Here is a 19773-nt window from a genome sequence, read left to right on the forward strand (position 1 = left end):
TGAAGAAAAGATTCTCAGGAACTACGCCCGGAAATAAAACAGGACAGGTAGGATTGGTCCAGATTATGGACAACCGTACAGAAACCACACCAGCATTCTGTCAGTAATTACGGAAAGAAAGACTAAAATCTGAAGGATAGTTTTAGAAACTCAGTTTGGATAAGTACGATGATTTTGAATTTTACAACTGGTAACAAATGCTTGTCTAAGGAATCCGTTGAACCGCTAAGTTATCCTTGCTCTACCAGCATTCTGGAGTTGAGAATCTACTTCTTCAGATTACAGAGAAGTACAGCACCTATGAATTGAGGATAAAATGGTGCCAAGAAAAGGAAGTATAAAATGGAGAGCAAGACAAGGACATGAATTCGCACATCTGACTGCAGAGCAGTTTCTGTTTGGAGAAGTATATTTAAAATAGTTAAGACAATCAAAAACCTCTTTAACTTTTTCTCTGCCACAACTTAGCCAGTACCTTTTGTAAACCACTATGTTTCTGATGGCCCAGTGGATAAAGAATCCGCCTGTAATGCTGGAGACCTGTGTTCCATTCCTGGGTGGGGAAGATCCCCTGGAGGAGGGCACCGCAACCCACTCCTGCCTGGCGGGCTGCAGTTCCTAGGGTCGCACAGAGTCGGACACGACTGAAGCGACTTACCTAGCACACACGCCTGTTACTTTTAGAGATCGCTGTCAATAAAGAGACAAAAAAATATGGGGAAAAAAGAATATTACATTTCTAAAAGACAAACTTTGACAAAAATCATATGGGAAAGGATAACAGAAAAGGATAAACTTTCCTGGTTAAAACAAAAGTGGCTTGCTAGAATCCTACCCCTATCTCCCGTTTTATTATTTTTCTTATTTATTATTATTTTCACTTTCATTATGGTTATATTCCACATTTGTTTGAAAAGTGTGTGGTGCTGGGATTGACGTCAAAGATCCTGTGTGCTTAGTCACTAAGTCGTGTCCAACTCTTCTGCGACCCCCATAGACTGTAGCCCATCATGTAGCTCCTGTCCATAGGATTTCCCAGGCAAGAATACTGGAGGGGGTTGTCATTTCCTTGGGGATCTTCCAGGGAAGATCCTGGAATCTCCAGGGGATTTTCCCAACTCGGATCCAACCCGCCTCTCCTGCACTGCAGGCGGATTCTTTGCCACTGAGATACCAGGGAAGCCCACCAACTTCAAAGATATTAACCACAAATAAAAGAAATTCCACAATGAAACCCCAGGGTGACCAAATATGCAAAACTGATTTGGGGTAAAATTTTGATTTAGAAGATTACACTAGATCTCGTGAGCACCTTGGCCACGAAAGCACGATGGCATATTTAAACATATAGAAGAGGGGGAAAGAAGCTTTCCCCCAAAGTCAGGCGCCCTGGCAGAGAAAGTCGGAGCAGGGAGAACGAAAAACACCGAGGGCAAAGATTATCACTCGGCCGCCAGCAAGCGGAGCCAGAAGATAATGTGACAACTCTCCCGCCACGGAAGATTCCGGGAGGGATCGGGAGGCGGGCCCTACCTCGGGTACAGACTACCACTCCCAAGTCCGCCTTGGGCTCAAGGGCTGGGCGGCCAAAGAGGCTTAACGCGCAAAGCATTATGGGACTCGTAGTCTTTGTTCCCTTGAGCTCTTTGGAGGCGGGGAGCTCCTGTTTTATGTAAATACCCGGCCCTTCCAGACCCTGCTTCCTTTCCTCCCTTTCCCTCCCCCTACGTTCTTTCGCAGAGAGTTTGAAATTCCCGCAGAGCAGGCGCCCGAGGCCCGAACCCTCGCGAGAACTCAGGTCTCCGCGCCGCGATCTCCTCTCTGTCTCCCACCTCCCCGCCCTTCCCCGCCCCTCCCCTCCCCTCCCCGGTGAGTGGGACTCCGTGTGCCTGCCGGGGGTAATGCGCAAAGCCGGGCCTGCGCTGCCGAAGCGGAGGAGGCAGAGGCAGAGTCGCGTGGGGGAGGACCCGGAACCGCGGCGCAGGCACCGGCTGCGTTTTACGCGCTGAGCGGTCGGCCGGTCTGCAGCCGGCGAAGGCGCTCGCGAAGTGGGGGGTGTGTGGCTCTGATCTGGCTGGGGCGGTCGCAGGCGGAGGCCCGCGAAGAGGCAAACGGCTTCCGCGGGGCGGAGGTGAGCGCGCCCTGCCGGTGGCGGCCGTGTCTCCCGGGAGATGCTGTGACGGACTCGCGCGGGAGGAGCTCGCGCCTCGCCTCGCGCGCCCACTGGACTCTGCGGCCGCGGCGGCTCGGTCACCCGCCCTTCTCTGGTAGGGGGAAGGGAAGCAGGGGGTTGGGCCGGGGCGGCGGAGGGTGGGTCGGCGCGGCCTGGGCCCGGAGCCGCGGCCCGGCTTCTCCCGCCGCGCCTGGCCCGCCGGGCCCTCCTCGCGCCGGGCCTAGGCCATGCTTATGGCCGTTCAGCGCGCAGCGGCGGCCGGGCTCGCGGAGCCGGCGCGAGGGAAGGAAGGCGGGCGTTGGCGGGTGCGGCACGCTCCACGGCTCCGGGAGTTTGTTATATAACCTCCTCTGCCGAGCGGCGGCACATGGCGGCGGAGAGGCGCCTCGGGGTCCAACCCCTGCGCCTAACGCGCCGGCAGCCGGGTCCTCACTCTGTCCGGGTGGGCCTGGACCGCGGCGCCTCTTCTCCACGGTCTTCCGATGCGGTTGAGACCTTGGCGAGCTTTCCCCCTGGGCAGCCTGCTGGTACTTTGAGTCTCTGTTACGTTGATGGGTGCTCCGCATGCTGCCGGACGTGGCTATGATGAGTCTCGGGCGGAGAAGTTTGACCGGTGATTTGAAAAGTGCTGTGAATTGGTCCGATAAAGGGGATTTAAAATAACTGTACATCTTGGAGTGGGTATTAATTTGCCTTGCCTTGTGCCGCCTGGAAACTTGAGGACGATGACTTTTGTTACTCGTTGACTGTTTTGGGGGGCCGTGGGGAGGTTAGTTTGTTCTCATAAGTCAGCGAGGTTCAAACTAGCCGTCATTATGTTTTTTCAGATAGGCAGTTTGAGAACGTGATTGATAAGAACCTGGGTCCTTTAGAATAAAATACAGGTCTCTTGGAAATCTTAACTTCAGTTTATCCTTAAAGAGACAGTAGATTTTAAGAACTTTGTTTAGTGCTCTTTCATTGATTGAGTCTGGGAGGAGAGAAATTAGGATAGATTTATTGATTTTGGAGGATTTGACTATGGATGACAAGCCCAGCTCAAGTTAATGTCTTGAGGGATGCTCGTGTGTTAAAGCTCAATGGGAAGCCTGCGTTCTCCCCGTACTGTAATTTTTGATTCTGATTTTTCAATAACCTAGTTCCAAAATGTCACTAATTCGCAAACAGCAATAATTATTATTTTTTAAATTTCAAAGATTGTTATATAGCAGTTTGGGGATGGGCATATATTTATTTTTAATTTTAAGGAATAAAGACTTGTTTCTTTCCTAACTTAAAAAAATTCCCGGAGATTTTTCACTGTTTTCTTCAGAATAGAGTTTCATTTCCCTCGCATAGATCATCGGTCTCAACAATAAATCTTGTCTACTGTCCACCCTCAACTCTTCACAGATGTATGCTTCAGCTATTCCAGAATCATCCCCAGTCCTGGGCCCGTTTTCTTGAAGATGTGCTTTGATATTCCTTTGCTCCTGTCCTTCAGCCTGGAGTGCCATCTCTGCCTTTTCAAAGTTGCATGCATGCTCAGTCACTTCAGCCTGTGTCCGACTCTTTGCGACCCCATAGACTGGGACCTCCCAGGTTCCTCTGTTCATGGGATTCTCTAGGCAAGAATACTGGAGTGGATTACCATTTCCTCCTCCAGGGGCTCTTCCTAACCCGGGGATGGAACCCTCGCATCTTAGGTCTTGTGCATTGGCACTAGCGCCATTTTCAGCTTTCAAATCCTCCTTAGCTTAAATGCCATCTTTTCTATATACTTTCATTTATCTGTATCCCACTTCTTTCCTGGGATCTCACAGAGTATATACCTTAATTGCAGCATTTATTCTCATGGTTTATTATGTATCTCCTAGAATGTAAACTCCTTGAGGTCAGGAAGTAGGTTATCTTTGTGCCTTTGTATTGCCTCCCCAACGCTATGTTTTAAAAGTAGTTGGTGTTTGATAATTGTTGAAGTTTGAAAGAACAACTACTAAAAGACTGGAAGTTTCTGGGTCCCTGGGTAATTTACATTTGTATCATAATTTTTAGTCTTTTTTAAAAAGTAAAAATGCATACAGAATGTTTTGTAGAAATGTTTGCTCAGTAAATGCTGCAGGACAGTTATTGAACAACTAGTTTAGAGTTTTATTTTCTGTGGTGGAGTTGAGCAGCTTTCTAGGATGAGTGTATTTCACACAGCTGATTTTTGGTACTGTGTCAGTATCTTTCCCAGTACCTTTGCAGAGTTTGCTTTGCTTCTTAATATTGAAACAATGTATATTTACTTAAAAATAAGTTAGATCCAATATTGAGTTTCTTCTTTTTAATACACTTTATTTTTTAAAGCAGTTTTAAGTGGAAGGCACAGAGATTTCCAGTATTTGCTTTCCCTGCTCTAATTCATGCATAAATTTCCCCCTTATCAGCATCCCTTAGTAGACTGGAACATTTGTTACAATTGATGAACCTGTATTAACACATCATCACCCAAAGTTCCTGGTTTACCTTACTCTTCACCCTTGTTGGTGTAAATTGTCTGGGTTTGGATAAATGTATAATGGCATGTATCTACCATTATAGTATCATTCAGAGTAGTTTTCACCACCCTAGAAATACTCTGTGCTCCCCGTCTTTCCTTCCCTCTGTTAACCCCTGGCAACCACTGATCTTTTTGTCACCATAGTTTTACCTTTTTCAGAATTGTCCTATAATTGGAATCAGGCACTGTGTAGCCTTTTCAGATTGACTTTCTTCACTTTATAATTCAAATTTAAGCTTTTTCCAAGTCTTTTCTTTGCTTGATAACTCATTTCTTTTCAGCACTGCATAATATTCCATTGTTTGGATGTACCACTATTTTATCCATTCACCTTCTGAAGTACATTTTGATTATTTCCAGGTTTTGACAATTATTAATAAAACTTAAAAATATCCATGTGCAGGTTTTTGTGTTTTATATAAGTTTTACCTAACTCCGTTGGGTAAATACCAGGGAGCATGATTGCTGGATCTTATGGTAAGAATATGTTTAGTTTTGTAAGAAACTGCCCAGTTGTCTTCCAAAGTGGCATTGTACCAATTTGCATTCCCAGCATCAGTGAATGAGAATTCCCGTTATTCCACATTCCCACCAGTGTTTGGTTGTTGTCAGTGACTGGATTTTGGTCATTCTACTAAGTATGTAGTGGTACATCATTGTTTGAATATGCATTTTCCTGATGACATAAGATGTGGGACATCTTTTCATGTGCCTATTTGCCATCTGTATATCTTTGTTAATGAAGTGTCTATTAATATCTTTGCCCATTTTTTAATTGGGTTGTTTTCTCGTTGGGTTTCAAGAATATTGAGTTTTTAAAAATTGATTTTGTTATTCAACATGTCAATTCTTGCCTTGCTAGTATCTTACCATCCTAATTTATGACATGTTTAGGACCTGTTGTACGGTATTGTGACCCTCTGGAACTTACAGGAATAAGATACGATTTTTGCTTTTTGGGAATTGATAGTGTTCTGGGGAAGACTGACAAATACAAATAGTGGATTTCAAAAATCATTTTTAGGATTGCTAACATAAATGTGGAAAGGAATGAGCTCAGAAATGAGATTAAATCGGAAAGGATTAATTTACCCAGACCACACTGGGAATCTAATCCTTAAATGATGTGTGGGGCCTTGGCAGATGGAGATGGAGGAAGGAACAGCATAAACAGAAGAATGAATATGCCAGGTAATAGAAAGCTGATGAAGGAACGGCCTTGGGGAGACAAACCTGTGAAGATAGGCTGACCCTGACAGATTGTGGAGGTCTTTGATTACCTGTGACTGAAGATGTCTGTCTTTATATGCAGTAGAGGAGTCATTGGAGGTTTTTGAGAAGGGAATGACAGTCCATCTGTGCTTTATCAAGAAAATAAAAAAAATTTTCATTGATATTAGGCACAGTGTTCCTGCTCTGCTTATCTAGAACTGGAAGGAGTTGGAAGTTTGTAAAGTACTTTTTAGAGGTTGGCAATATTATGTCATCAAGGCTAGGACTCTACCTAATTTTGTACAGTACTGAACATAGCTGCTTGATGCGTTTTTGTGAAGAGAGAGATATAGATAGGTAGATGTAGATATACATATAGATGTCTTTATATAAGATGTTCTTTCTAATATACTTTTTAGAAGTTCTCTTTAGTGTGCTTAAAATGTTAACAGGTCACACTGTAAACTCAGTATATGAAAGGTTCTAAGCCAGAAACCAGTTTTTGCCCTGTATTTTCAAAATGTTTGTGTGCTCAGTCGTGTCCGACTCTTTCAACCCCACAGACTGTAGCCTGCCAGGCTCCTCTGTCCATGGAATTTTCCAGGCAAGAATGCTGGAGTGGGTTGTCATTTACTTTTCCAGGGAATCTTCCCAACCCAGGGATTGAACCCGTCTCCTGTCTCTCCTGTGTTACAGGTTGATTCTTTACCACTGAGCCGTCATAGAAGCCCATCACAGATGCAAAGGCTCACTTCTAAATCTGGAAAACTTTTTCTTTCAGTGAACATTTTTTTGAACTCCTTTTGTGTCAGAATTGACCACTTTGTTGTCAGGAAATGACCTTCTTTATTCCTGATAATATTTTTTGCTCTGAATTCTACTTTGGTGTTAATAAGTTGCTTCTGTTTTTTTTTTTTTTTTTTTTTTCATTAATGTTAGCATGATACATCTTCTGTTATTTACTTTTAACCTATCTAGGCTTTTTATCTATAGCGTAAGAACCTGGTAGCAATATGTTCCTCTCTAGGCCTTTCTGCTGTTTTGTGGTTTGTTTCCCTTGTATTATAAATATGTTATGAACTCCTGCTTTAAATAGATGATTGCCTTTTTTTTTTTCCTTGACGATTGTCTTTTAGATGATTATCTTTTGTTTTCTTTTTTGATGATTGTCTTTTAAAGAAATTTAAAAATAAGGAAAAAAAGTGTTTTGACTGTTTTTGGTGGTCTGTATTTTTTTACATAGATCCAGGTTTCTGTTTGGTAGCATTTTGCTTCTGCCTGAAAGAATTCTTTTAACATTCCTTGTGGTGTAGATCTGGTGATGATCTCTTCAATGCTCCTTTGTCTGAAAAGTCTTTATTTTACCTTCATTTTTAAAAGATAGTTTCACTGGATATAGAATTCTAGGTTCACAACTTGCTTTTTTTCACAACTTAAGATCCATTACTCCACTGTCCCTTGCTTGTGATATTTCCAGTGAGACTTCTTTGAATTATCTTTGTTGCTCTGCAGTGTGCTACTTTTAAGATTTTTTTCTTTGTCCCCTGATTAGGATGTATCTTGGTGGAGTTTCTTCATGTTTCACATGCTGAGGTTTACTGACCTTTTTGATTTGTTGCTTTGTTCAGTTCAGTTCAGTTTCTCAGTCATGTCCCACTTTTTGTGAACCCCATGGACTGCAGCACGCCAGGCTTCCCTGTCCATCACCAACTCCCAGAGTTTGCTCAAACTAATGTCCATTGAGTCAGTGATTCCATCCAAACATCTAGTCCTCTGTCGTCCCCTGCTCCTCCTGCCTTCAATCTTTCCCAGCATCAGGGTCTTTTCTAATGAGTCAGTTCTTCGCATCAGGTGGCCAGAGTACTGCAAGCTTCAGCTTCAGCATCAGCCTTCCAATGAATATTCAGGACTGATTTCCTTTAGGATGAACTGGTTTGATCTTGCAGTCCACAGGACTCTCAAGAGTCTTTTCCAACACCACAGTTCAAAAGCATCAATTCTTTGGCGCTCAGCTTTCTTTATGGTCCAACTCTCACATCCATACATGACTACTGGAAAAAAACGTAGCTTTAACTAGATGGACTTTGTTGGCAAAGTAATGTCTTTGCTTTTTAATATTTTGTCTAGGTTTGTCATAGCTTTTCTTCCAAGGAGAAAGCATTCCTTCTGCAGTGATTTTGGAGCCCAAGAAAATAAAGCCTCTCACTGTTTCCATCGTTTCCCTATCTGCTTGCCATGAAGTGATGGGACCGGATACCATAATCTTAGTTTTCTGAATGTTGAGTTTTAAGCCAACTTTTTCAGTGTCCTCTTACTTTCATCAGTAGGTTCTTTAGTTCCTTTTTGCTTTCTGCTGGAAGAGTGGTGTCATTTGCATATCTGAGGTTGTTGATATTTCTCCCGGCAATCTTGTTTCCAGCTTGTGCTTCATCCAGCCTGGCAGTTCACATGATGTACTCTGCATATGAGTTAAATAAGCAGGGTGACAGTATACAACCTTGACGTACTCCTTTCCCAATTTGGAACCAGTCCATTGTTCCATGTGTGGCTCTAATTGTTGCATCTTGACCTGCATACAGATTTCTCAGGAGGCAGGTAAGGTGGTTTGGTATTCTCATCTCTTTAAGAATTATCCACAATTTATTGTGATCCACACAGTCAAAGGCTGTGGCGTAGTCAATAAAGCAGAAGTAGATGTTTTTCTGAAACTCTCTTGCTTTTTCCATGATCCAGTGGATGTTGGCAATTTGATCTCTGGGTCCTCTGCCTTTTCTAAATCCAGCTTGAACATCTGGGAGTTCATGGTTCACATACTGTTAAAGCCTGACTTGGAGAATTTTGAACATCACTTGGCTAGTGTGTGAGATTAGCGCGATTGTGCAGTAGTTTGAACATTCTTTGGCATGGTCTTTCTTTGGGATTGGAATGAAAACTGACCTTTTCCAGTCCTGTGGCCACTGCTGAGTTTTCCAAATTTGCTGGCATATTGAGTGCAGCACTTTGACAGCATCATCTTTCAGGATTTGAAATAGCTCAACTGGAATTCCATCACCTCCACTAGCTTTGTTTGTAGTGATGCTTCCTAAGGCCCACTTGACTTCGCATTCCCAGATGACTGGCTCTAGGTGAGTGATCATACCATTGTGGTTATCTTGGTCATTAAGATCTTTTTTGTATAGTTCTTCTGTGTATTCTTGCCACTTCTTAATATATTCTGCTTGTGTTAGGTCCATACTGTTTCTGTCCTTTATTTTGCCCACTTTGCATGAAATATTCTGTTGGTATCTCTGGTTTTCTTGAAGAAAGCTCTAGTCTTCCCCATTCTTTTGTTTTCCTCTATTTCTTTGCATTGATCACCAAAGAAGGCTTTCTTATCTCTCCCTGCTATTCTTTGGAACTCTGTATGCAGATGGGTATAGCTTTCCTTTTCTCCTTTGCCTTTTGCATCTCTTCTTTTTCTTGGCTATCTGTAAAGCCTCCTCAGACAAACATTTTGCCTTTTTGCATTATTTTTCTTGGGGATGGTCTTGATCACTGCCCCCTATACGATGTCATGAACCTCCGTCCATAGTTCTTCAGGCACTCTGTTTATCAGATGTAGTCCCTTGAATCTATTTATCACTTCCACTGTATAATCGTAAGAGATTTGATTTAGGTCATCCCTGAATGTTCTAGTGGTTTTCCCTACTTTCTTCAATTTAAGTCTGAATTTTGCAGTAAGGAGTTTATGATCTGAGCCACAGTTAGCTAGCTCCCAGTCTTGTTTTTGCTGACACTATATAGCTTCTCCATCTTTGGCTGCAAATAACATGATCAGTCTGATTTCAGTATTGACCATCTGGTGATGTCTGTGTGTAGAGTTGTCTCTTGTGTTGTTCGAAGAGGGTGTTTGCTATGACCAGTGAGTTCTCTTGGCAAAACTCTGTTAGCCTTTGCCCTGCTTCATTTTGTACTCAAAGGCCAAACTTGCCTTTTAGTCCAGGTATCTCTTGATTTCCTGCTTTTGCATTCCAGTCCCCTGTGATATAAAGGACATCTTTTCTTCTTGTTAGTTCTAGGTGGTTTTGTAGGTCATAGTTTTCATCAAATTGAGGGAGAATTTGGCCGTTAGTTTTCCAGGTATTTCTGTCTTCTCCTTTTGGAGATTGAAAAGACCCTGATGCTGGGAGGGATTGGGGGCAGGAGGAGAAGGGGGCAACAGAGGATGAGATGGCTGGATGGCATCCCCGACTCAATGAACTTGAGTTTGAGTAAACTCCGGGAGTTGGTGATGGACAGGGAGGCCTGGCGTGCTGTGATTCATGGGGTCGCAAAGAGTTGGACACGACTTAGCGACTGAACTGAACTGAATACATGTATTAGGTCACTCAGCTTGTCTCATAGCTCACTGATGCTTTCTCCTTTCTTTCCTCACCCCAGTCTTTTTTTCTTACTGTGCTTCATTTTAGTGTCTACTATGGGTGTTTAAGTTACCTAATACTTTCTGTGTCTAATCTGTTAATCCCATCCAGTATATTTTCTCATTGCTAGAAATTTGATTTAGACTTTGGATATCTTCCATATCTTTCCTTAACGTGTTCATGCTTTCCTCTATCTTGTCGGATGTAGGGACTCTAGCTAGAATAACTAATCAATTTATGTTTCTTATCCAGTAATTCTAACTTCTGTGTGATTTCTAGGTCTGTTTCAGTTTGTTTTTTTTCCACTAAAGGGTCGTATTTTGCTGTTTCTTCGTGTCTGCCATTTTTCAGTTGGATGCCAGACACTGTGAATTTTATTTTCCTGAGTACTGGATATTTTTGCAGATACTTATATATTCTTGAGCTTTGTTTGGGGATGCAGCTGAGTTTCTCGGAAACAGTTTTATTGTTTTGAGGCTTGCTTGTTTTAGACCAAAACAGCCTTTAAACAGGGCCTGATTTTTCTCCCCACCACTGAAGCAGTCAGGACCTTTCTGAGTACTCTGCTCAGTGCCCATGTGTTAGGTCCCCCCCCCCCCCCCCCCCCCCCCACTCTGGAGTTACACCTGGGCCTGTGAGCGTTTTGTGGATCATGTCCAGTGACTCATTCCTTGGTCTCTGGTACTTTCCTTATATGCTTATGCTAATCATATGAAGATTCAGGGGAACCCACTGCAGATCCCTGGAGTTCTTTGTGTGGCCCTTTGTACTACAGTTACTCTACCCTGTGACTTCTAGCCACCTTTGGAGCTCTCAACCCTGTTTCAATTCAAGTAGACCCTTGGGCCTTATTTGGGTTCCCTCTCATCTCTGTGTCCTGGATTCTCTCTATACATAGTAACATTGTTCAGTCCTAGAGGTCACCTTGTTTTTCTTCTCTGTGCTACCTATTGTCCTGTTTCTGAACAACTTGTTTTCATATATTTTCTTTCTTTTCTTTTAAGGTGGGAGAGTATATTGGGAATGGAAATGACAATTCTGTTCTTGAATATTATTATGACTGAGCCATTTCTTCTACATCATAATACTTGTTTTTTTTTTTAATTAAAAAGAGTGTAACAGAAAATACATCCAGCCTGAGAAATGAACACTTATTATATTTCATTTTCAAAAATTTGATTATTGTGCACCTGTCAGATGAGTTTTAGAATCTGTGAAAGTCTTCTAAGAATTCTGTTAGGGTAATGTTGATTGAATTGCAGTGATCCTGGAACTTTCTTGCTTAATGGCCATGAACACTCCCCTGATTATACTTTGGGTAAAGCTGCCCAAAGTGTTTGGAATTTTGAAGGTTTTAGCTCTAGAGAAATGATTTTGGTTTCAAGTTTAATAGGAAAAATGTATTCACTTCAGTTTACCATTATATTCTTTTAAATCAAGGCATTAAAAGGCCATCAGAGGTGAAATCCTCTTTCCTGCCTAAATTTGTGTAAAATTTCCTTTGGTGCTAAAATGTTTAGAAGAGGGATACAATCATTTCTGAAAACATAATGCTTTCAGCATCTAAAACTTGAGCCTAGGTTGTCATGTAAATATAAGATGTTAATATAAGAGGCTGATGAATGGACAGTACTTTTCACTGACTATATGTTATAGTAATAATAGTTTAATTGAGTTTGGTTATACTTTGGATCTGTTTTGGATAAAAAAAATTCCATGTTTAATGACTGGGAAATCTCAAACATAACTTTTTTTTAGTTTTTTGAGTTAATGCTAACAAATATGTTTTTTGAGGTAGTTGATTAGAGTTTTGTTTAGAAGATAGCATTTATAGCCTGAATAGAAAATTGTAGCTAATGTTTTATTAACTTTCTGAGTAACCTTTTCAAATCTGTTTTTTCTTTTCACATAAATTGGTAGTGGGACTAAGTACTTGCCAATTATAGAATGACCAGAAAGAACAGGAAACTGGAGATCAAAAGACCAATAAATAGTCTAGTCTTTGACAAAGACTGAATCACTGGAATTCAGAAATTTATTTATTTGTAAAATGAGTGGGTTTTATTAACAGTTTGTACTGCATGGTAAAGGGTGGAAAAATAAATCACTTATTATGGAGTTAGTCAATATTCTTTGCCCCCTTTAGTGAAACTAGTAGGGTTAAAGTAAGTAAGATCGGATCTGTCCCCTAAAGAACTTTCTAGTTGGGGATACAAAGAGTCAGTTACAGAGTGTGATATAAGTGCCATCCCTGATAGGGAACGTACCAGGTTCATCAGGAACAAACAGAATTGTAACTTAACCTGGACAAGGAAAGTTTTCTGTTTTTTTTTGAAGAATCATTGTTTTAACTAAGTCCTCAAAGTTTCTGGTAGTGATGGAATCATTAACCCAGAGAAGAAACAGAATAGAAACAAATCTGTGGAGAGGAGGGAGAAAGATTGTTTCATTTTGGAAATGTTGACTCTGAGGTGTCATGGTAGCAGCCACATAGGGAATGGTTAGTCATGTCTGTCACTTTGGAAGGAATGTGGTGTTGCTGTCTTAGAATATTTGAAGCCTGGATTTCTTTCTTCTGATGATCTGATGATGAGATAGAGGATATAGCATGGCATTTTCTTTTTCTTTTTTTAAGAAGGGTGATTTCATTTCTAGTGTCTAGAAATAATATCTAATTTAAGAAAATTTCCATTTTAAACATTTTATTAATTTCTATTTGTCTCTGCTCAGTCTTAGGATGGCACTCGGGATCTTTGGTTGTGGCATGTGGGATGTAGTTCCCAGACCAGGAATCTTTAACCTGGGCCCTCTGCACTGGGAGCTCGGGGTCTCTCTGCCACTGGACCACCAGGGAAGTCCCAACATGGCATTTTCTTGATTGTTAAGTGAATATTAGTTTGATTGGCACCTTCTTCCCATCTTAGGTTATATAAATATCTCCTGTATTTTCAGAGCTTTATTTTTATTTTAGATTTGTTTTTTTAATTCTTTAATTATTGATTTTATAAAAATCAAAGACATTAAAAAAAATTGAAGCCATATCAAAACGTAAAGAGAGGAACACATCACCCCAAAGTAAGTAGTGCTAATATGTTGTATTTCAGACATCGCTATAGCCAATACCAATAGAAGATTTCATAGAGATTAGTTTTATGAAATGAAATAGACTGTAAATGTCACTTTTTAGAAAGATTTCACATACAGAATAGTTTTATGAAATGAATAAAATTAAAATAATGTTATTTTTTAGAAAATTAATTTTATAAGAAAAACTGAAAGGACAGGAATTTAGTAATTCCTGTGTTTAGTAATTTATGATAATTTCTTTAACGCATCAGTCATTTCTTTCTAAAGGTGATAGTTTTTGGTTTGGTTTGATTTTTAAGAAACATCTTTTAAGCATGCTCAGTTTCTCAGCTGTGTGTCTCTGCGACCTGTCAGTCTCTTTGTGTGTCTCTGAGTTGTGACTCTTTGTGACCTCATGGACTCTAGCCTTCCAGGCTCCTCTGTCCATGGGATTATCCAAGCAAGAATCCTGGAGTGGGTCACCATTTCTTCCAGGAGATCTTTCCAGTGAGGGATTGAACCTACATCTCCTGCATTAGCGGGTGGATTCTTTACCACTGAGCCACCTGGGAATCCGGATCTTTTAATGATGTTTGTTAACTATTGTTTTGACATAGGTTCAGTCAGGTAGTATTGATTTTATTTTCTGAGAATGGCCTGGGCTGAGGGTTAGAGTTGTGTGTAGTCCCTGCTGGGGAACCTTGTACCTCGTAAAATGACTTGTACCTGGTTGATATCATTCTCCTGGTAGGGACTCTCCTTTGGACATTAATGCCTTTCTCCCAAGAAAGTAGCACAGTGCCCTGGAAAATGGCACTCTAACAAGGTCCAGGGCTTTCCTGATTGTTCGTTGGTAGGGAATTTGCCCGCAGTGCAGGAGACCCCCGTTCTATTCCTGGGTTGGGAAGATCTGCTGGAGAGGAGATAGGAGGTCCAGTGTTACATAGTATGTAATGAGAGGCTTTTTAATCTGGTGTTTTCCTCGGGTTATCTATATTCACCCTTTTAATTTACTTCTTTCCAAACTGAAGAGTATTCAAATTCTATGGATTTTTTTCTGTATTATTTCATTCTGTACACATACACATGTACTTTTATTCATTTTGTAGCTATTAGAGGAGTGTTTAGTAGTATGTGTGTGGATGACTTGTTTTGCTCTACCAATGTGTAGCTTCTTTGCTGAAAATGAGTAGCAGATTGTCCCAGTAACTTTAATTGAATAATCCAGACTTCTGCTCTGGTTTGAAATATCCAGATATTGTCTAAATTTTTGTGGTTCTGTGTCTAAATTACTTGTTTCAGTGACCTATTTGTGCATCACTAGCATATTACAGTTACTACAGTTCATCTATTTACCAGGACTTTGACAAACCATTCTTTTTGTATCTTAGAAGTTGTGTTTGATCATTATTCTATCTGAAGCCTTGCTTTAGAATTCCCTTTAAGGAGGATCTGTTTGTGCAAAACTTAAGTTTTTGTCAAAAAATGTGTTCTCATATTTGTTTGGGGGGATCATTTCAGTGATATATAAATTATATGTTGACAACCATTTTTTGCTTAGAATTTTAAAGATATTCCAGACTTCTGATTTCTGCTGTTGTTGAAAAGTCACTTCTTTTTATTTGATCTAGAATTTACTGCTCTTCCTGACTTCAGAAAATTTGTCTTTACAAATCTGGGAAACATCTTTTAGAATATTGTCTCTTCCTTGCTGTTAGTATTATATTTTGGGGGATTCTGAATAAACATATGTTAGATTTTTTCCCTCTGTATTGTCTATAACTTTTAAATACTCATCTCTGTCTCTTGTGCTGCATTTTTTTCTCTCTACAGCTTTTCTTATCTTTTGAGTGTGTTTTTGTTGACTATTAAGTAGGTACAAAATGATTAATTGTTAAAAAAAATATTTGTTGAGTGGGCACAAAAGAATATTTGTAAATAACAAAGAATCATGATACAAAGAATACCTGTGTGCTCACCACCACGGTTTAGAAAAAGAAAGTTAATTACTTGGTGTCCCTCACTGTTCCTCTGCATCCAGGCCCCTCTCTCCTCTCACTTTGTGTTTATGGTATCCTTTGTTTTATTCAGTTTTGCCAAATGAGTTTGTATTCTTAGGCAATATTTTGTTTAGTTTTGCAGTCTTTTAAACTTTATGTAGGGCTTCCCTAATAGCTCAGTTGTAAGTGTAATTCTGCATGTATTTTCTCTACTTTTAATATACTTTGATGTTGGTCCATATTGTTGCATTGTAGCTGCTACATTCTCACTGCTCCATTGAGGTTTTTTCCCCCCTTGAGTTCTAAATTTTACTTATTTCATTTTTCATTCCAGCAGTTCTTCCCCCATTCCCCAAATCTATTTGACCAATTTTCATTGTAATTTTTAGTTTATTCCTCATTAGCAAGCTAATAAACCCTTGGTTTCTTTAAACCTATTAAACATACTTATTTTTTATTCTCTTATTTCAGTATCTGAATGAAGTCTTTGATAGGTTAATTCTGCTTGTTACTGATCATGATATCCTTGTTTTGTTATTTTGACTGTAAGTTCATTTTCTTCGAAACTTCATCTTTGAGAACTCTTGAGATTCTAGAAAATATTTGGTAGTTTCTATGGGTTGCTTGGAGCATTACCAACCTGAGACTACTTTATATGATATTTTTAACCTGAGTATTTTCTGGTATCATGCCTTGAATTCTGGGTACTAATTTGTATGAAGGGAATTTTTCTTTTTCGTGTGTAGAAACTTTAGGTTGTGGTCAAAATGAACTGCTCCTTTTCCTGCACAGAGAGTGTTTCTATCACTCACCTATTTGCTGATACAGCCCTATGGAGTTTAATGGGGTTGGGGTGGGGTGGGGGGAGGCCCTTAGCTTCCACTGGCTTTGTTAGCCCTAGGGTTTTTTTCCTTTGGACCTCAGGATGCTCAAAACAAGATTAGGGTCACCAGGACTGTATTTAGTAGCTAACCTTCAAGATCCAAGCCAGCTTTTATATCTTGCAAAATTCATACTGTTTCTACATTTGGATTTGCCAGTAATCATTCAGAAAGATATTTTTATAGTTCAGCCATCATTTTTTCTTGTTTACAGTGGGAAAGTCATTTAGGACTTTCTAGTCTTCTATATACTGGAAAGGAAAGAATTTTTTTTTTTCTATCCAGTTAAAGACATATACCACACTCAGTTCCTGAGGTGAGTTTGGCATTTTTCCTGGACTTTCTCCTCTTTTACTGTGGTGGTAACTTTTCTAAAACAGTATCATTTTTTTCCTGTTTTGTGTGTGAAGTGCTTTTTGAGAGTGAATGTAGCAATGCAATTAATTGCATTGAACCCAGTCTTCAAAGAATCTGTGTAGGATTCATGTATATCCTTTGGACATCTGGTTTAATGAATCTTTACTCTCCTCAGGCTGTTTGGGAAATACTTTCTTAGAGAATATCCCAGACCTAGAAGCACATAATATGTATTTCATAATCAGATTTTAGTTTCAGTTTATTTACTTTTGTATGGTTATCTTTTTCTTTTCTCCTTCTGGTTAGAGATAATGAAATGTCTTATGGTACAAATATATCATAATAACCTTACTTTAAAAATTATTTGCAGTGGAAGTATGCGAGACCTAACGGCACAGGTGACTAGTGGTCTTCTGCAGTTCCCAGAAGTGACTATCCAAGCCCTTGGAGAAGACGAAATAACATTAGAATCTGTGCTTCGTGGAAAGTTTGCTGCAGGTAAAATAATGTTGCTGAAAATGTACTTATTTGATTTGTAAGATTAATAATAATAAACATATACTGTGATTCCTTTAATGTGGAAGAAAAAAAAGCAGAACCCACTTAGAGTGGTCTTATATGTAAGTATATTACATCTACAACTGCATATGTAATAATTTCTACCTACTTGAGCACATTTTCATTGAATATCCTGGGATATTATAGTTCATTTTTCTTTATTACAATACCATATATTTTATACCTTTTCGTATTGAGTATCTGCATTTAAAAAGTAGAAATAATACGTGGCTGGTTTTTCTTTATAATTAGGCAGTGGTGATGAGTTTAGATTAGTACCGAGTAATCGTATGGGTAGAGAAACCTGACTGTGGTGCCCTGTGTGTGCTGTAGCCCACCACGCTCCTCTGTCCTCTGTCCGTGGATTTTCCATGCCCTTCCCCAGGGTATTTTCTCACCCAGAGATGAACCTGCATCTCCTGTACTGATAGGTGGGTTCTTTACCACTGAGTCGCCTGGAGGCCTGTAGTGCCCTAGGTGATAAAATATATTCAGGAAGTCTTATTGCTTAATTCCATTAATCTGAACAATATCTTAATAATGATCATGTTTTAAACTATGTAACATAGCAGAAAATTATACCAAAGAAACCATTAAATTAGGGATTTCAGTCTGGTGAAATATATTGCAGAAGATTTCTCTAAAAATGAATTTGATAGCCACCCTTCCTAACAGAAAGACAGTATAGACATATAGATTAGTAATTTAGCTATTTATGGAGCTGTTCTCTTGACTATTAAAGGTAATAACACTACTTCTGTTCCCTGGTGGCTCAGACGGTAAAGCGTCTGCCTACAGTGCGGGAGATCTGGGTTCAATCCCTGGGTTAGGAAGATCTCCTGGAGAAGGAAATGGCAACCCACTCCAATATTCTTGCCTGGAAAATCCCATGGATAGAGGAACCTGGTAGGCTACAGTCCATGGGGTCGCAAAGAGTCAGACATGATTGAGTGACTTCACTTTCACTTTCTCTTGACTATTAAAGGTAGTAACACTACTTCTGTTACATACTAGGCACCATAACAACTTTTAATTGAGGGAGTACTAGGTTTTTCTAATTAGGCACTTTTCTTTGTAACTGAAAATCAAATAGGTTAAGAATTTGGTCCCAGTACACAGAAAGCAAGTTGTAAAAATGAGCTTTGAACCCATGTTTTCTGGGCCCCACTGTGCCATGCTATTTTTAAAAACTCTTAACTTCTATCAGCTATAGTCTAGTATATACAGCTACTTGTTTAGATACGTGGTTCAGTTCATTTCAGTGGCTCAGTTGTGTCCGACTCTTTGAGACCCCATGGACTTTAGCACGTCAGGCCTCAATTTAGTAGTAAAAGTTACATTGTTCATCTAACTGTTGAAGGAGAAATTCCAGGGTCTAGTTCTTGATTCTTCTGTGTTACTCACTTCCTGTATATTATTCATCAGCAAGCAAATCCTTTTAGTTTTGCCTCTCAGATGAATCTCTAGTCAATTCACTTTTGTTTATTCATGGCCACCAACCAAGCATAGGTTATCATCTCCCTACTGCTGCTTTGGCCCCAGCTTTTTGTCCATTTTCTGCTTAGCAGCTGGACCGACATTTAAAAACATAAATCAGATTGTCACTGCCCTGCTTAAAATCCAGTTACTTCACATTGCATGCAGAATAAAATCCAGATAAGACTAGTCAGGAGCCACAAAGGGATTCTGGTATTTCCTACTATACTAGTTATGTCTTGTCTCCTAGATTTTGAACTTTTCAGCAACAGAATCATGTGTTATATTTTTCTAACTCCTGTAACACGTAATTTAACTCTTAATGTATAATGTAGGAAAAATATGAGTTTGGGAGTTAAGGAGACTTGGGATCCACTTTTGGCTCTGGTATTCATAGCTCCATGGGTTTTGGGCAAGTTATTCATTCATACAGTTGTATGAAAGTTTAGTTGCTTTATTTCTGTATTGAAGTGTAACAAGGAGTAATGAGATAATGTATTTAAGCATATAGCACGGTACCTTTACTGGTTATTTTATTCTTATTGCAGTAGTAGTTCAATTTATTTTACTGTTTTGAGAACCACTGTGTTCTATAAATGCTTAGATTTCAATCTGAAGATAATGAGTTATAGATTATATATGTAACAGAGCTTACTGCTATTTAGTTTTGTTGTATACAGTATTAAAATAAGCAAAATTTTTAATTTCTTTTTTCTTTTAGGGAAAAATGGACTTGCTTGCTTGGCCTGTGGTCCACAACTTGAGGTAGTGAATTCTCTAACAGGAGAGCGGTTGTCTGCATATAGATTCAGTGGAGTAAATGAACAGCCTCCTATAGTCTTAGCTGTGAAAGAATTCTCTTGGCAGAAGAGAACTGGATTGTTAATTGGATTGGAAGAAGCAGAAGGGAGTGTTCTCTGTCTTTATGACCTTGGTTTATCAAGAGTGGTTAAAGCCGTTGTTCTTCCTGGACGGGTAGGTACTGCTTAAGATATATGGCATTCTGTTTTCAAAACTAAACCCCTGCTGGTTACATGGGTGTGTTCACTTTGTAAAAATTCATTGAACTGTATACATTTATTTTTAGATTACTTTTGGGAAGTTTGTTATTTTTCATTAAAATGTT

General features: G+C 39.8%; 1 protein-coding gene across 3 annotated transcripts in view; it reads left to right on the forward strand.

Annotated features, from left to right (window-relative positions):
* The first annotated feature begins 1906 nt into the window (after positions 1-1906).
* Positions 1907-19773, forward strand: part of AHCTF1 (AT-hook containing transcription factor 1) — an 83839-nt gene continuing 65972 nt past the window's right edge. Inside the window, exons 1-3 of one of the 3 annotated variants that reach the window (XM_043924722.1) lie at positions 1907-2267; positions 16984-17111; positions 19369-19622. In XM_043924722.1, coding sequence (XP_043780657.1) covers positions 16991-17111; positions 19369-19622 — 375 coding nt within the window. In that variant the 5' untranslated portion in view covers positions 1907-2267; positions 16984-16990. Of the gene's footprint in view, positions 2268-2335; positions 2701-16983; positions 17112-19368; positions 19623-19773 lie in introns of those variants that run through there. The other 2 variants (XM_043924721.1, XM_043924719.1) reach the window with 2 other exon arrangements.

The sequence above is a fragment of the Cervus elaphus genome, chromosome 14 (assembly GCF_910594005.1).
Source record: "Cervus elaphus chromosome 14, mCerEla1.1, whole genome shotgun sequence".
Taxonomy (NCBI): Eukaryota; Metazoa; Chordata; class Mammalia; order Artiodactyla; family Cervidae; genus Cervus; species Cervus elaphus.